Genomic DNA, 16,787 nt, shown 5'->3' with positions numbered 1-16,787 from the left:
ACATTTTTTTCACTAAGGTGGCCCCAGCCATAGCGAGGAATCTGGGTGGTTTGGCTCTCAACGTCGTGATATACGTGGATGACTGCCTAGTTTGGCAATAGGATCAGCTTCAGCCAAAAGGTCGCACAAGTGTTTAGTATGTTCAAAGAGCAGCGGCTAGCTTTAAACTTATTGTTTGAGGCCCCAAAAAATCAAAAGATGCGGTTCCTAGACCTGCAACTTCCGCTTTGTGGATGAAACGTATGCTGGAAAGAGATGTCCCGTTCTGTAAAAGCCCTCCTAAGCTTTCGTTCGTGCTATTAGAAATTTGTCAAGTATGGCATCGATTTTTGCTGCGTCTGTTGGCGGTGAATAGGTCTTGTCATCATCTAGAAAAACAAAGCGTGGAAGGTCAGGTAAAAAAACCTTCGTGAAGCGTTTAGCGTGAGGCTGTTATTACCACAGCTAGGTTAAGAGCCTCAAGGCCAAGAATGTAGGAGCGGAGTGCGCACCAAAGGAAAGCGTTGAGAACAGAAACAAGTATGCGGTAAAAGCCTATACTCATGTGCTTTCGCATCGCTAAAAAAGTGGCATCCCGATGTAATGTTGATGTTTTCACTCCTGAGAACAAGCTAGGCGCTATTCGTCCAGCTCTTTAAAAGCACATGCGCAGGAAAGAAAAACCGAACAAGCTGAGTGCATCACGAGACTCAACAGAAACTTCGTTGCATGTCCATGTAATGTTGTGTACCTTGTCCTTTTTTTTATGTTGACATAAATAGATCGGACAGACAAGCCTCTGCCTAAACATTAGATTCATTGATTGCGACAGCTCCCTAAAATGGTCACCATATTCGCAACCCGTTCTACGCGACACAATTGTCCTCTTTCGGCACCGAGACAGGACTACTAGGGAGGTTGTAGGGGCTTTCCACATTCACAAAAGCGGTTCCACGTGTGTCAGCTAGCCCACGATTAACATTCACACAAGTGAAACAACATATCTCTACAAAGAATTTTTCGCTGGTAACACAACGCTATCAGTGCACACCTGACAAGGGCCTGATTCAGAGCTTGCTTCTATGTCTCACGATCTCGGAGCTTTTGGTGTTTTTGTGTGTTTTTATTCGCATAGTAGCGATTGACTTGTACAACTATATTAAACATTTTGGGGAATTGGAGCGCGCTTTCGCAATGATGTGTTAGGCATCTGATCAGTGTCGAAGGATGAGAACCCGTGGTTTTCTGAGAATAAACTTTAGTTGGAACTTAGCGCTCGTCCTGCCGGGTGTTCCTTTTCTCTGCCCTCGTATTTCTTGCACTTCAAGTCAAATGTGCAGTCTCACAAACTCGCCCAAATTTCATCTTTTATTAGACGAAGCTACGACATTTTGTTTCTGCATTTCTGATTCAGGGCTGCTTTCGTAGCTCTCGTTGCCTTCGACAGGGATCCTATGCGAAGGGATCGCGCGTTTCGTCGTGGGCTCAACGACATTGTAGGCCTTATGGGCGGCACTGTCTGCGGAAATAGCTGGTATTGAGGCTATAACGGCAGCTGCAACCACGTGCAAGGCGATCACAAACCATACAGGTGAACGTGCGGGTGCTAGGGGCCTTGTCTTGAGGCCATATGAACGATTTATTCGGCAGCTTTCTTTTCATTTTCCTAATTAGTTTAAAAACAAATATATCTAGTCACGTTGTAATATTGTGCTGGTGCTGGTGACGCTGCTGCAGGCTCAGTTAGCCTGGCCGGCAATCCCTCCTCCTCTGTTTCTGCACCAGTTATGTCGCTATGTATCCACCAGTCCTGCCTCTCACAGAAATCTGTGAAGAAAGCCGTGAGAGTTCACAAAGCAATTAATTTGATGGTGGTACGCTGAACGAACAAGCGCGTTTGAGCTTGTCGGCGCTGTAGCAGACGCCCTGAAAAGAATGCTGTCTAAGAGGGATGCACTGGGATTTGCCGTAAGAATATAACCTCCACTACAGGTGCATGTTGTGCTATCAAGCTATCAGTTGAACGCGCTTCTTTCACTCCTTGTATAAACCGAGCTTTGCTTCCTCCCCGCTCTCATACAACGAAGTATGCTAAATGCGCTGCGAATTCGGCTGCACCCTTGTCTTAACGTAGGAACTTTTGGGCTAAGAAATTGCGTAAGAACGGCGTAGCTTAGTGAATTCAATGTTTCTTACAAAAAGGTAAATTATGGGGTTTTACGTACCAAAACCACGATCTGATTATGTGGCACGCCGTAGTGGGGAACTCCAGAAATTTGGACCATTTGAGGGTCTTGAAAAATTCGCCTAAATCTAAGTACGCTTTCACATTTAGCCCCCATCGAAATGCGACTGCCGTCGCCAGGATTCGATCCCGTGACCTCGTGCACAGCAGCCCAACACCAGTGCGACCAAGCAACCACGGCGGGTGAGGTTTTTTAGGAGAGCGCAGTTTCTACGAGGTGCATCTCACGTCGCAGGTTCGCCATAGTGAAAGCTTGATCAATCGCCTGGCCGCCTTCGGAGGACGAGGAGTAGCGACAAGTACGCTTCGTTCTGCTTCCCTCTGGATACCACATTACATTCTTAATCTCTCAAACTACTGTTTAAACATATTCCCCGGGAAAATGTTTGCTGTATGCTGAAGAAAACCAATGCCTACCTGGCTTTATTTAGTTTATCGCCGAGATGGAAGCATGCAAATGATATGCCATGAATTTGCCATTTCTTTCTAATTGTGTTTCTAATTGTGATCGCATTGGCAGAATAAAGCCATTCTAAACTCGGTAGAATCTAGTCTTTGGTTCTTTTCGAGCGCATCATAATCATTTAACGGTGAACGGTTAACTGGAACCACGATGCGTTATGGACACGTTTAATTGTTTATATTTCTCGGGTGACCGCTTTTCACCGGCTAACAGTCTCAAACGTTGTCGCTCAGCGCAGTACGCGCCTGCATGTTCAGGAAGTTTCTCGAACGTTATCGATGGTCCTATCCGTTGTCTATTGCCACCAAAGCTTGTGTAATCTGACTGCATGCGCGACGCGAATTTTGTAGTACTTTCTTGAAGACACGCGGGCACCATCGATTACGCTGGAACCTTCGACCACTCGTGCATAAAAGCCGACACGCTTGACTCGCAGACGGGAATTTCGACGATTGCCGACCCTGGTCTCCGCTATGGTGGTACTTGAGTGTCACTTGTTTCGCTGTCCAGAAGTTGGCCCATTTACGAGTTAAATTTGTAATTCACCATTTTGACACTCTGTCATTCTTCGCCGTCACTACCACATCGCAATATCTATTACATCACGATAAGACATTGAGGGAAATTGAAAGCGGGGTCGCCACCCGTATAACTTTGCTCAGCATCGTTTCAACCTCATGCACCGAGCCTGTTCTCGCAGCAAGGCATTGCTACTGCTGAAGCGTAATTAACGAATAGCGGTTATTTTTCATTGTCGTTTGGTGCTCTCTTATACAGCCCCTCCCGTATTTGAACAATACAAACTCGTAAGTGCGGTATGTAGATCACACGCTGGAGATGATTGCTGCAAAGTATTAAAGCACAGGACACCAGGCAAATGCTTCTGCACCCTGCTTTTACCATTATTCTGAACATAAATGGCAGAGGGAAGAAACGCAAGAAATTAAGAATATGACTGGAGCAAAGTTGAACTGAGTTGATTCAGAGCAACAGTTCGCTTTTAAGTCTAGGCAAGAATCGCGTAATCGCCGTGAATGTAGCCGCTTTAAAAGCAGCCAACAAAGCACGAATGCGAAATGATGATCAACGTGTGCTAGGCAATAGACATACGCCTATAAGCGGAGCTCTCGCCTCTGTGGAAGGCACTGCTTCCTGGCAAAGAACCAAGGTCACACGCGCATGCACGTCTGCGTAAGATGCACCGTGTGCAACGTCGTCGATTAGGCCGTGTGATATAGCTACATCATACAGTGCAGGGCGCGAAAAACCGCCATGAGGAGCATAGTGCGCAGGGCGAAAAACAAAATGGAAGTAAAGAACGCGAGCGAAAAAAAAAAAGAAGGATGCGACGCGCTCTCGAAATCAGTTTTATCGAAGATTAATCGGTGATTGCGAAGAACGCTGTCCTTGCTAAGCCACCAGATGTAAGCGCATGACCGAATTGGACACCTTTTGCTGCCGTGAAACACCACGGTCAACGTATATTGCGGCGCTCGAACATGCGGATCTCGCGCATGATGCCACTGGCATAACAGAAATGCGGAGATAAAACAACCGCAACAGCAGTACCGTGAGTGTACGGCGTAACGACATTGAGATGGTTAAGCCGGATTGACGATTACGGAGTGACAACGACTACGGAGTGTTGTGCAAGTTGAGGCGGGTTTAGGTACATTGTGAGGCATTTAGTTGTCTTTATGCCACTCCTTCTCGCACAACGACCGCTTAAAAACAATTAGCATGTCTTAAAGAGTAAATAAATGAATAAACAGTGACGGAACGATCACGATGGCATCACGACGAAAACAACGGAATGGCGACACCACTTGGATGGGTACGACGACAACAGTGCAGCATGACTACTGTGCGAGGATGTCATATTGGCGACAAAACTACACGGAAGCAATGGCGAAGACGAACCAGCACACTTGTACTGGTAGTAAAGACAGTAGCGCTTACTTGTGTTTTTTTAGCTATTCGACAGCAGCAGCAGCGAGAAAGTCGAAGGAAGAGGCAAGAAAAAAAGCTTCGTTTAAAATGGACGCGGGACTCTGGATACGTGACGCGGTTCCTCGGCTGTGCTACATGAAAGAAGGCTAGACGTCAAGGACGTCGCTCGCACACTGCTAGTCGAGGCAAAGGGAGAGAGCGCCCACGCTTTGGCGGTGAAGTGCGACCCCCTGGAAGCACCGCGAATCGAATATTCAGTTCCTCCTATTCCTTAAACCTTTAAACCATTCTGAAGAATGATTGTGAATAAACGTATTCTAAACGGCGCATTAGAACTTCCATTGCATAGCTGAAATTTTCGATGAAGCCTGTTGGAGTACAAATTGTGAGCGCGACGGGAATTCTTGCGAAACTGAAAGTTTGCGTGAAGCACCATCATTAAAAATGATGCTACAAATGATGCTTCTCACATGATGATCCTCATTCTGTCGCTAAACTACAAGTATAAATTTTTTGTAATTCTCTTGTCGACCTATCTGATTTAAGAAAAAACATATCGCAGTTTCTGCATAAGGGTGCAGTAATGAACGCAATAGCATCATGTGAGAACATTACACGAAGTATGAGACTCGTATCTGTCGCGGCAGTATGAATTTAAGTAACCTAAGCTGACTAAGTAAAAACGAGCTGTTTGTGCAAGGGGTCTTCTGTTTGAATTCGGCCATCGCACTATTTCATATATATTTATTATTGATTGTCAACGTCTTTTTAGCGACTTTACTACCACTTTTTCATATCGGCTGTGTTACAAACCTCTTTTCTGGGCCGATCCTGCAGTTAGTGCGTAGCCGCGCCAATAAAATGCATCATTTTATAGTTAGAGCTCTGTTCTTTCACATTTAAATTTTTTTAGAAGATTTAAGATAAAAGGCTTGCGTTGTCGGTGTTTTGTTTTATTGCATTTGTTCGTGAGCTGCATTCTCAAGATTTTGAAGAATATATTGTGAAAAATGTAAGACGTAGGGCCGTATAACTTAAAACTATTCCAGTATAGTTTTATTCCAATTTCCTGACGTAAAATTTGCTAACCGCCGACGCAAGCATCGGGCGTTGACCCGCAGGGTTGTCTGAGCAGACCAACCAAATGCTCTCCTTGTTCATACGAGGTCACTTTTGTTTGCTTGAAAAACGAATAACGTTGCCTAAACTGAGCGGCTTGTCTTATCTAAATGGCTGACGAGAGGCGAGGAGCGCGCTCAAGTGGAGAGGGACTCGATGGGGCCGAATCACTCCACTGAAAATCGATAACCGGATGACCAGGGTGGTGCCGGCGTCTGCGATTGGTCCACTTTTCCTTACTTAGCTGGCGGTAGCGGGTCGAAAATCGCGGCGGTATGCAACGGAAGCTTTAGAATAATGCTAAAACGGATCCGAAGCAAAGAAGAGTTTGCAGGGCGAGGTCCTAAACGTACCGAATGTGCTCGAAAGCGTTACATGGCCGCGCAAAAAGCTTTATTATACGCAAGTAAACCTATGCTCTCCGGCAGGTGCTACAAGCCAGTGCCTGAGGGATCGGCGGCAGCCATCTTTTATTCCTTTCAGAACGGGGCAGCCTGTGGTTATTCAGAAAAAAATTCAGTTTTGTTCGGCATATTAAGGCATCTTTAACGCGTACGCCTCACAATGCGTTGGCGGGCTAGTTGGTGCGAATCCATGAATAATTTGTTTAGCGCAAAACGACAGAGACAAGAAAGACGACAGGACAAGGCGCCTCACTTTCACGGGATGTTTTTGCGGTTTCGTGAGGTCGCGTGACAGGCAGGTGGAGTGGGGCAGCCCAAAATCTTTTGACCAATAGCAGAGAGCTAATGGCGAAAAGGCGTCGAATCAGAAATAACTATTTTGCTTTTGTTGCGTGAAATCATACATAATTGGTGTGTACACTTCATATCAGATGAGGAGCTATCGCGGTTGTCGTGACGTCGCGTCATGACATACACTTGAAGTGGGGGTGGCCAAAAAAACTTTTTGACCTATCAAGGAGGCCTGATGGCAGAATGGGAATAAAAAAAGTTCAGAATAGTTTTATCTTATAGCGACCCTAGTATGGAGAACTTTAGTGATAAAATGGTGGGGGCAATATAACGCGCGTACGCTGCATGTCACGTAGCAGATTGTGGCATATAGGAAACGTATACCTAAAGAAATAAATGACCTCACAGCGACAGCGACGACGACAACAAATATCCGTTCCGGGTGTCCATATAATTGTTATCGCAATAAACGAACTTTACCAATGCTGGTTGCAGTGTTTTGCAGCCTTTCCTATATTTATTTATAGCCCATCTCGCAGAACGGTTGGCTTGCAGAGCACAAAAAATGTCTGAATTGGCTCAGTATATTCCACATACTTTCTTCTGGTTCCCTTTGTTCTGTGTTGTTTATTTATATGCTTTCCCGCAACCTAAACTTTTGAGCTTCCTGTGGCAAGTCGGATATTGTTATTACGACGCATATGAGTGTTTATTTCCTAGCCACTGAATTCTTCGAGAATCGCTCTACGGGCCACGGAGAGCAAGAAGCTGATGGGAGATTCAGCGCTGTCGCACTAATTGAGCGCAGAGATAGAAGAGTGTATGTTTCGAAACTGGCGATGCATTTTGTGCGTTTGTCGCGCGCAGGACGGCTTCCTCACGCTGGACGGCGAGGCAGACATTCGCGGTCGATCGGGCGGCCTGCTGCAGTCTCTGGACCTCGCCGAGAACTTGTTCGTCGGCTGGCTGCCGGGTCCTCGCGGCCTGGGGCCCCCCGCGGGCGTCCTGGACAACGTGGGCGGCGTGGAGCGAGGCTTCCGGGGCTGCCTGCGCCGGCTGCGGCTGGGCAAGCGCGACGTCCGCCTGTCGGGCGCGTCGCGCGACGTGCTGCGCGCCGTGCGCCTCCGGGAGTGCGGCCCGCCGTGCGGACCGTGCCTGAACGGCGCCACCTGCCTCGACCACGCGCCGGGCAACTACAGCTGCCTGTGCGCGCTGGGATTCCAGGTGGGCAGCGCGCACTCTGGTCGCTGGTGCCACAGTGCTTGTTCGAGCCGAACCAAGAGCTTCCCCTCTAAAAGCTCGAGGAGTTACAACACGACGATGTTCTGCCACGAAAAAAGAATCCCTTAGTGATGCGCAGATTGTAATGGCTGTGGCCGACACAATTATGGTGACGATTGGCCAACGTCAAGAAATGAAATCTCCAATTTTTAGGCAAAGAAACAAAACATGAAAATGGGAACTATTGCGCTGCAATGAGCAACAGGAAATTCAAGGAGATATAACAGGACTAAGCAGGTGGGTGGCAAGGTTCAAGAATAACATTTTCTAGCGCAATCCAAGTCTCCTGTGCGTGTGGTTGCTGTCATTGCACAAACATCGGGCGCACCTTCTCTTGTTCCGTTACACGAAAGGAATGCACCCCTCAAAACATGCGCGAATGCTTCCTTCCACAAGACCCGTAATCAGAGACAGTGATGCGACCTCCAGCACAAAGCACATGTAAAAAGCTCGAGTAAATATGTAACGTGTATTAAGAATCAAAGTGATCAAAATAATCACTGAGGAGTATATTTTGAAAAATGTTTGAATTGATTAAAAGCGATACGGTCTAGTAGGCGATAAGAAAGGCAGAGACTTGGAAGGCTCGGAGGCTCGCAAAATACGATCGCGCTCGCACAATGATTGATTTCTTTACTTATTCACTCATCTAGTTATTGATTAACTTTTTTTGCGTAACGATACGTTATTGTCGTGATGCTTGGGACAAAAGGTGACGTTATATTTTCATCTCATTTGATTTCATTTCATTTCGTTTAATTTACCCCAGGGGCACAGAATAGGGCATTACATAGGGGGGGGGATGAAAACAACAAGAAATTTCAAAACGGGGGTTGTAAGCATGAAGATCAAAATACAAAATAAAGAACATAACTGTTTTCAGCTTTAACAAGCTAGAGTGAATCTAGTAGTAGCATGGCGTAATGATTATATAATGCAATAACAGAACATCGAACTACAGCACTATTTAGAATAACGCAACAAATACATGACAGTGATCAAAGGTAGTAGTGCGCTCAAGCAGGATAACATGGTAGTTTACAAAAGATCAGCTCGGATGGCAGGCTTGTCCATTAAGGTAGTTTACTAGCCGATTGGAAATAAGGTAATTCCCTAATGTTGTCAATGAATGGCGGAAGGGCGTTGCACTCATTCGTTGACAAGACTAAATGTGAGTGTAAATATTTTTTTAGTCCACGCGAAGGGTGGGTATACCTTGAGTTCGTGGTCAATGCGGGCGGAGATGTGTGCTGCTGGATGAATGAATTTGCATGAAAAGGCGCTGTTACTGTAATAAACACTGTGAAAAAAGGATAATCGTAAATATTTTCTGCGTATTACGAGAGGCAAAATGCAAAGGGTTCTTTTTATAAGGTTTGTTCGATTCAGAAAAAGGTGCACGGCACCTCAAACGAAAAAGTGCAGGGGGTGCCGGGCTGCACCCACCCGCAGCAAGGTTCAAGGGTGCAGTGCACCGCGGCGGCACCTCGCATTGTACCCCGTTCAATCGAGCACGGGGGTGCCGGGTGCACTGCTGCACCTTGGGGAATCGAGGGTCTAGGTGCAGTGCACCGTGAATAGGTTCAGAAGGTGCAGAGAAACTTGGCTGAATCGAATAGACCTATAGATGACACACTGCGATAACGAGAATATGACGACGAGATGAATCTAGCGGCTTTACATTGAATTGATTCCAGCATGTCAGTAAGGTAAGCTTCATGTGGATGCCATATGTTAGAGGCGTCCTTTAACGATGGTCTAATTAACGAATTAAATGCCTGAAGTTTGGTGTCGGAATTAGCAATGCGTAAACAGCGTTTTAGAACGCCAAGCTTTCTAAAAGCTTTGCTAGTGATTAGTTCTATATAAACATTTCATTTTAGATTGCAAATGAGCAGAACTCCTTAGTATTTATTCGACGAAACTGTTTCAACTGCAGAATTGTTAACCAGGTACTCGTTAGGCAGGAAGTTGAGACTGGGACCAAATTTACCGTGCTTAGTTTTCTCAATGTTAATTTTGATCTGCCATTTGCTGCACCATTCTGGAAGAGTCATTAAGTCTGATTGCAGGGTTAAAGTGTCGTTCTGGTTTCCTATTTCTTTATATATTCCGCAGACTTCAGCAAGAACACGCGTGGAAGACTGAATGTTAGTTGATATGACTGTAACGTGACGATGTAACCTGACTAGGCCTCTAACGGCACATTAGCATTCTGAAAACCGTACCAATTCGAGAATTACGACAAATATTTGCGATTTGTTAGAACTCTCTATGGCCCGGCTAATGTAGCCTTTAGAACGTATTCGATGAAATGAGATAATGATGTAGTGACAAAATCAGAGCCAACGCATACAATCAAAGCATAAACTATGATTTCATACAGGAAACTTAGCTGGTGTCCTCTCGATGCCCCTAAGGTGGTGGCGCTGTGAGTAAGTGAACAAGCTGTATTTCAGAGACGAAGCTGCTGATGCCCGAAGGTGGACGGCCAGACTACTGCAGCTAGCCGTGGCACTGTGCTGTCGCCGGTTCACCTTGTGTTTGTCCTCATGTGTTGGGCTTGTCAGCAGTGCCTCCCACTGGTCTTCTGTTGGTGCTTAGACAGACGTTGTCCGCAGGTTCTTTTTGCAATCCCAGACAACATGGTGAAGGGTTTTTGGCGTATTGCAGAATTGGCCGTCTCATGTAAATGTTGAGGGGTACATTGCGTGTAGTGGAGTGTCGTGGAGGTAATCGCGCATCTGAAGTACGCGTAGTGTGACGGCTTCTTCTCTGTTAAGCTTGTTATGTGGGTGGTGGCGGATATTCCCTCCTGTTCTCCTTGTAATTATTCTAAAATAGTGTAGTACCATTTCGCCTGGCAGTAGACGATGTCGGGCTTGCCCGGCGTACATGTTCTCGGGCGGCGGCGGGAGCCGCTTGGCTTCTCTCCAAGGATTCGTGTCCCGGTGTCAAGACTATGAGCGTTTCAGGGATGTCCTTGAAAGATTTTTTTTTACAAGCAATAAAATCGAAGTAATGGTTGCAGCTTTTGGCAGTGGTGGAACAAGGGCACGTCACTGGAGCCACTCTTTCGAGAAAAAGTGGAAAAGTTGGCGCCCTCTTCGGACCACACCACCCTGCCGAGTGCCAGCCTGCGATTCCCGCCGCATTCCGATGGGGGATAAATGCGAGAACGCCCGTGTCCAGCGCTTTGTGTGCGCAATAAAGAACTCGACATTGTCAAAACCATACCGCAGCCTTCCACCTAGGGCGTCCCTAATAACTCACAGTGCAGTTTATGGAAGGTTAAGCCCCACAATTGAAATAAATTCGAACCTCCACCTTCCTATCCAGTTCTGTTTTCTTTCGATTTTTAAATGGTGCTTTAGCAATTCGTTAACAGACAGAGACATTGTTTTAATTAGGACAATGGTTTCCTTTACGTACTTCCTGTAATTTGGCTGATACATCGGGTTTTATTTATGCCCGTGAAAAGCGTTGTGTTTTTGTATGCCTCCGACACAAACATAGCGGCGAGAGAGCAGTCGGGATGGTGATGTTTTCCCTGGGTTGATTTTTCAAAGAGTGGCGGCATCTGTCCCTTCTATTCTTCCCGCACTGGTCTTTTTTCAGACCAATTTCAGCAAGAGACGTAGCGTGACTCTGCTGCCGCAGCACCGCGGCGGTCTCAGTGCGTGCTTCTGCATCGCAGGGCGCCCAGTGTGAGCGTCCCCGCCGTCGTGCGTGCGAGCCGGACCCGTGCGGCGTGGGAGCCTCGTGTCTTGCGCGGGGCAGCGCCTTCTCGTGCCGTTGCCCCGCGGGCCGCAGCGGCCGCCTGTGCGAGGGCCGAGCGGCGGTGCCAGATTTCGCGGGCGACGGATACCTGGAGCTGCCGCGCCTGCACAACGTGGGACAGGCATTCTCCCTCGAGCTGTGGTTCCTCACCAGGGCTCCACAGGTACACCGGCATCCCTCCACGGCCACATTTGCCTCTTCCGTTCGGTGAACTGCACTGAGAGAAATCAGCGATAGAGCCTGGACACGCATCGCCCTTCCATTTGCACAGCACTCGATGGGTCCGTAGGCCGATTAATTGCAGCATTCGTTAAGACAACCTGAGGGCTCAGGGCTGCTCGGCATCGGACTTCAGAGGCCAACTGCAACGAAATTTCACTCCGGCTGTATTAGCAAGAAATGCATAGCGTACGTTATCAATGTAATCTTGGCAAAGCCGCAAGGCTAATAACTGTCTAACATTCTTAATAGGAGCGTTTGCATGGTGCCTATAGGCAGCCGACGCTTGCGCCTGGCGGTGAGTGGTAGTGATGTGGATATGGCGAAAGCGCTAGTACCATACGCGATTCTCTCAGTTGCGCTTAGGCGTCCTGGCACGTCGCTCGCTTAACATCTGAAAGCCTATGGGTGTGTCTTCCAGCGTGGTTTATCGTGGTGCATGTGATTTGAGTTTGCAAAGAATGCAGACGCATTCTGTGTGCTCCAAGACAAACGATGGCTGCGCAGTAAACAACGCTGCGCAGTTGAACGCAGGACACATCTTTGCTTTCCCAGCTTTTATGGTACAATCGTTCACCGCACCGCAGCTAGTAAATTCGACGCGAACCAGCCCACTAGCACAAAACATGTAAACTGCACTTTACGAAGCAGTACAGGCTACATTTCGCGAGCACGGCCACACACCCTGGAAAGATCTGCTTGCCAAACATTTTCTCTAAATTACTGTAAGTTCTGTAACCCACGATGGCGCACGAACACCCATGTTGCGTTCAGGTGAATTATCCTCAAGCGATTATTTCTGAGCTGCACCATGCCCGACACATTACGTCTCTAAATAGACGAACGAAAGCATTTCTGACACAGCGCCACAAACGCTGTCAGCAGCTGGAGTGCTGCGCTTGTCACCAAGCAGAACGCTACTCGGCGTCGACGGTGTACACCCGACGGCAAACATTGGCGGAATGCGACGCCCTCTGGTCTAAATGGGCGAAACATGGCTGCCGCCGTGACATTACGCGCACATTGCGCCCAGCCCGTGGCCTCCGAGATTTGCACGCGCAGGCTGGCTTTCCTCCGGCCCTCCCAGCCGCACCGAGAGACTGTAATTTCAGAGGTGTGCGTAGCCGACTCCTCCACCGTGCCGCGGCGCTCGCAACCGATGCTATTTGAAGGCTTCAATGCTACTCGTGCATCGGGCAGGCTTTCGGGACCTCTGGTACTGTTGTCGCGGCTTGGAGGACGCGAGGAAAGAATGTTTTCCGGTGCTTCATGATCTTTTACTCATTTGCAAATGGCGGCTCAGTGAGGTGTACGAGAGGCAAAGAGCATGCTGGAGCCTATTTTTTCAAATGTAAATGTATTTCTGCAGACGTACTCTCACTTCATTCAAGTGGGCACGTAGAAGTGGAATATCACTCCAAACAGATCGTCATGTGCCGGAAACGCACTACACTTTGAAGGGTATAGAGTTAATTACGATAAATCATACCTAATGCTCTGACCTCAGCTTCAGACGAGTGATGACGGATTTCGACACTTGTTTCTTGCTGACAGGGCAACAATAAGCGCGAATTCGGATCGAAGCGGGTGACCGGTGCGGTATGGGCACTGCTATATTGGTATAGGTGACCACAGTTAGGGGTGGCATTGTGCTTTGATTCAATTTGTATTATTTGCATGGAAGTGAGGAGAAAGAACAAAAAAAGCTTTCTGGAGAGGTTTGCCGGCTAGAAGGTGCTATCAGCACCTTGATAAGGCCTGGAAACCCTTACATGTTAGTTGTGTCGAACATGTGTCATATCTCTTTCTCTCTATGTGTGTGTGTATGTGACAGAAACAGAGAAAGAGCGAACACGTATTTCCCCGCTTACACCTTCCCTCGCGGAAGAATGGGATATAGAGCCTATTTAAGCCTATATTTAAACCTATGAGACAAGAAAGAATGACACTGCATTTATAACATTATCTCTTTCTGAAATCGAGATCAACATAATAAAATGCCCCTGAGACGTCAATATCACCGTCCCAGATATCGTCACTATGGTACCGTCACCATCGGCACCTCTTTGTGAGCAGTTACCGAGCTGTTCACTTTTGTTATCTTCCTTCTCTCGGCGGCAGCGCATTGCCTTGACGCCAGCGATGAGCTAAATCTGCACCATCATTGCATCATGCATCGCTTCTGCGACCAAGCAAGCTTTTAGCCGCACGCGTTCACTGTTATATTAAAAGTTGAAACTGCTCGCCTTGAAAAATACAGCGTGAGAACTACAGCGTGAATAAAAATCGAAAGCGGACAGTCCACAAGGGGCCATATAACGTAAAACTATTCCAATATGTTTTTATTCCAATGACCTAACGTCAAAGTTGCGTAACCACCGACGTAAGCACCGGGCGGTCACCCGCAGGGTTGTCTGAACAGACTGATCAAGCCCTCTCCTCGTTCATAGGAGGTATATTTTGTTTGCTTGAAAAACGAATATCATTGCCTACACTGAGCGGCTTGTTTTATCTAATTCGTTGACAAGAGGCGAGGAGCACGATCAAGTGGAGAGGGCTTCAATGGGGCCGACCCAGTGCAGTAAAAGTCGATAACTGGAAGAAGAGGGTGGTCTCAACGTCTGCGATCGGTCCGCTTTCCCTTACTTAGCTTGAAGGTGGCTTGTTGAAAATCGCGGTGGCATGCAACGCAATACTTAAGGATGAAGCTGAAACGGATCCTCAGCAAAGAAGAGTTGGTAGAACGAGCTCCTAAGCGTGCCGAAAGGGCTCGAAAACGTTACGCGGCCACTCAAAAGGTTTTTTTACACGCAAATAAACCCATGCTCTCCGGAAGATGCGAGTACCCAGCGCCTGAGCGATCGACGGCAGCCATCTTTTATTCCTTTCGCAACGGGGCAGCCTGCGGATATTCCGAAGAAAATTCAGTTTTATTCGGCATATTAACCCATGATTAATGCGTACACGTCACTTTGATGTTGGGAATTCTTGCGGTTTTGTGACGTCGCGTGACAGGCAGGTGAAGAGGGTGCAGCCCGAAAACTGACCGATAGCCGGGGGTAAACAGCGAAAAGGCGTCGAAACAGAAATAACTATTGATCTTTTCTCGTTCAAATCATGCATAATCAGTGTGTGCACGTCATATCAGAAGGAGCTATCGTGGTGTTCGTGGCGTCGCTTGGCAGACAGGTGAAGTGGTGGTGGTTGAAAAAAGGGTAGAATCTGCAGGGCTGCCTTAGCTATCCTCCGCAAGGCAGAACACCTCAGACACACCGCAACCCACAAACTAATCTGGATTCCGGCACACACGGGGATAGAAGGAAATGAAAGGGCAGACAGCTTGGCTCGCGAGATCACGTACCGAGTCGAGCGGCCACACGCCCTGGGACAGCACTTCACCGTGGAGATCGGCTATTCAGAGTTCCTGAACTACCACACAGGCAATAGAATTATATACACCCCGCCACACAAAGCCTTAAAACAGCAAGAAGCAGCTAGTTGGCGGAGGCTGCAAACGGGAACCTTCTCTAACTTACATATACTAAGCAACATGTATCCTACACAATTTAGGAACACTTGCCCGTGGTGCGGGGCAACCCCCACGCTTTACCATATAACCTAGGAGTGTAAACGTAACTACACATTCCACCAACACAAAACCCCGAGTGCGGAGCAGTGGGAGAGCCGGCTCACCAGCTGCGAGCTCGCCGCCCAAAGGGCAATGGTGCAGCACGCAAGCGAAGCAGCGCGGCTCAGCGGAGCCCTGGACTAGGGGCCCAACCCTGCTAAGAAGATCAAGCGTCTGCAGCGATGAAGACGAAGACCGAACGCTAAACCCTTAATGGACCAAATAGTTTCCTCTCTCTCTCTTGACCAATCGCGGAGGACCGATTATAGAATTGGAATACAAAGATTAAAATAGGTTTACGTTATAGTGCCGTAGATTGCACTAATGTTGGTTCGGCGCGAAAATGACGTGTACACCTGTATCACGCCCCCTGCGTCAGGAGAAGACGTCGTCAGCGAGAAAGTAGGCCAACTATTGAAGCACCTCTTTTACACATATTGGTAACATGCGGATCTCAACTCGGGTGAGAAGAAACGGTGACACCAGGAATTTTGTGTTCACTGACAGTATCGATTTCCTTATCGGCATACACAAGTTGCTGTGCTACAAGGATTTTTTGTTTATGGCATGAAAAATTATAGCTTTTGATTGCGTTGTGTTAATCGTTATTAAATTTTAACTGGACCAAAGAAGTAATTGTTGCAGCGCACCTAGTGTTGCATTATTGTATTGCACGTAGTAATTAATTCGTCTGGGTCTGGGCTTGATAGAAGCATACTGGTGCCGTCCGCGTATATTACAACTTTGATGGTATTATCAATGTTAAGAATGTTGTAATATTACACCTTAAGAAATGACGGTCTAATATGCTCCCTTTTGGGGCGCCACTTAAGACAGGTAAAAAGGATGACGTGTAACTATCTAAATGAACGCGTCCTAATCGCTCCTACGATTGAGATCTAACGAAGGCCAGTGTGGTACCACGAATACCATGTGTGGATGCACTGTCTGTGCAATAAAATTTCGTGACATAAGGAGACATATTGGTGTATTGTTTGGCATGTTATCTGTATTGATACGGTCGCGATTGGGTGAGGTGGGTGTTCACCGCAAGAATCAGAAAAATGTCGACGAAGCCGGGCATCGTGATGATGAAAAAAAGTAGAAAAGATTGTATTAACTTCATTGCCTCTCAACCGAGTCTCGAGCGGTTTGATCAACATGATCTGGTCGTCGCTGTCTATTTTGGGAGCCTGTGGAAGCATTAGTGCTTTCGGCAGGTTCTGTCGTCGACGACCTCGTGCCCTTCGGTTTGTCTTCCCTTCGTCCTTCCATTTGTGCCAGCTCGGGGAATAAAATTGGTGACGCTGTTTCGGAGAAGCGGGCAATTACGTCGACAATGCAGGCGCCCGCTTGAACGCTTCTCACACTTGACAGCTCGATGTCCAGGCTTATCGCAACAGCCTTTTCTGGGACGAGGCAAACCAT

At 47.4% G+C, this 16,787-nt stretch overlaps 1 protein-coding gene across 2 annotated transcripts in view; it reads left to right on the top strand.

The window, feature by feature from the left end:
• Positions 1-16,787, top strand: part of LOC126529753 (agrin-like) — a 481,149-nt gene that overhangs the window by 378,232 nt on the left and 86,130 nt on the right. For both annotated transcript variants that reach the window (XM_055069999.1, XM_055069998.1), the window contains exons 12-13: positions 7,319-7,675; positions 11,430-11,675. In XM_055069999.1, the coding sequence (XP_054925974.1) occupies positions 7,319-7,675; positions 11,430-11,675 (603 nt within the window). The remainder of the gene's footprint in view (positions 1-7,318; positions 7,676-11,429; positions 11,676-16,787) is intronic.

Source organism: Dermacentor andersoni, chromosome 9 (assembly GCF_023375885.2).
Source record: "Dermacentor andersoni chromosome 9, qqDerAnde1_hic_scaffold, whole genome shotgun sequence".
Classification (NCBI taxonomy): domain Eukaryota; kingdom Metazoa; phylum Arthropoda; class Arachnida; order Ixodida; family Ixodidae; genus Dermacentor; species Dermacentor andersoni.
Note: the sequence above shows the minus strand (reverse complement) of the source record. Positions and strands in the feature narration are given on the sequence as shown.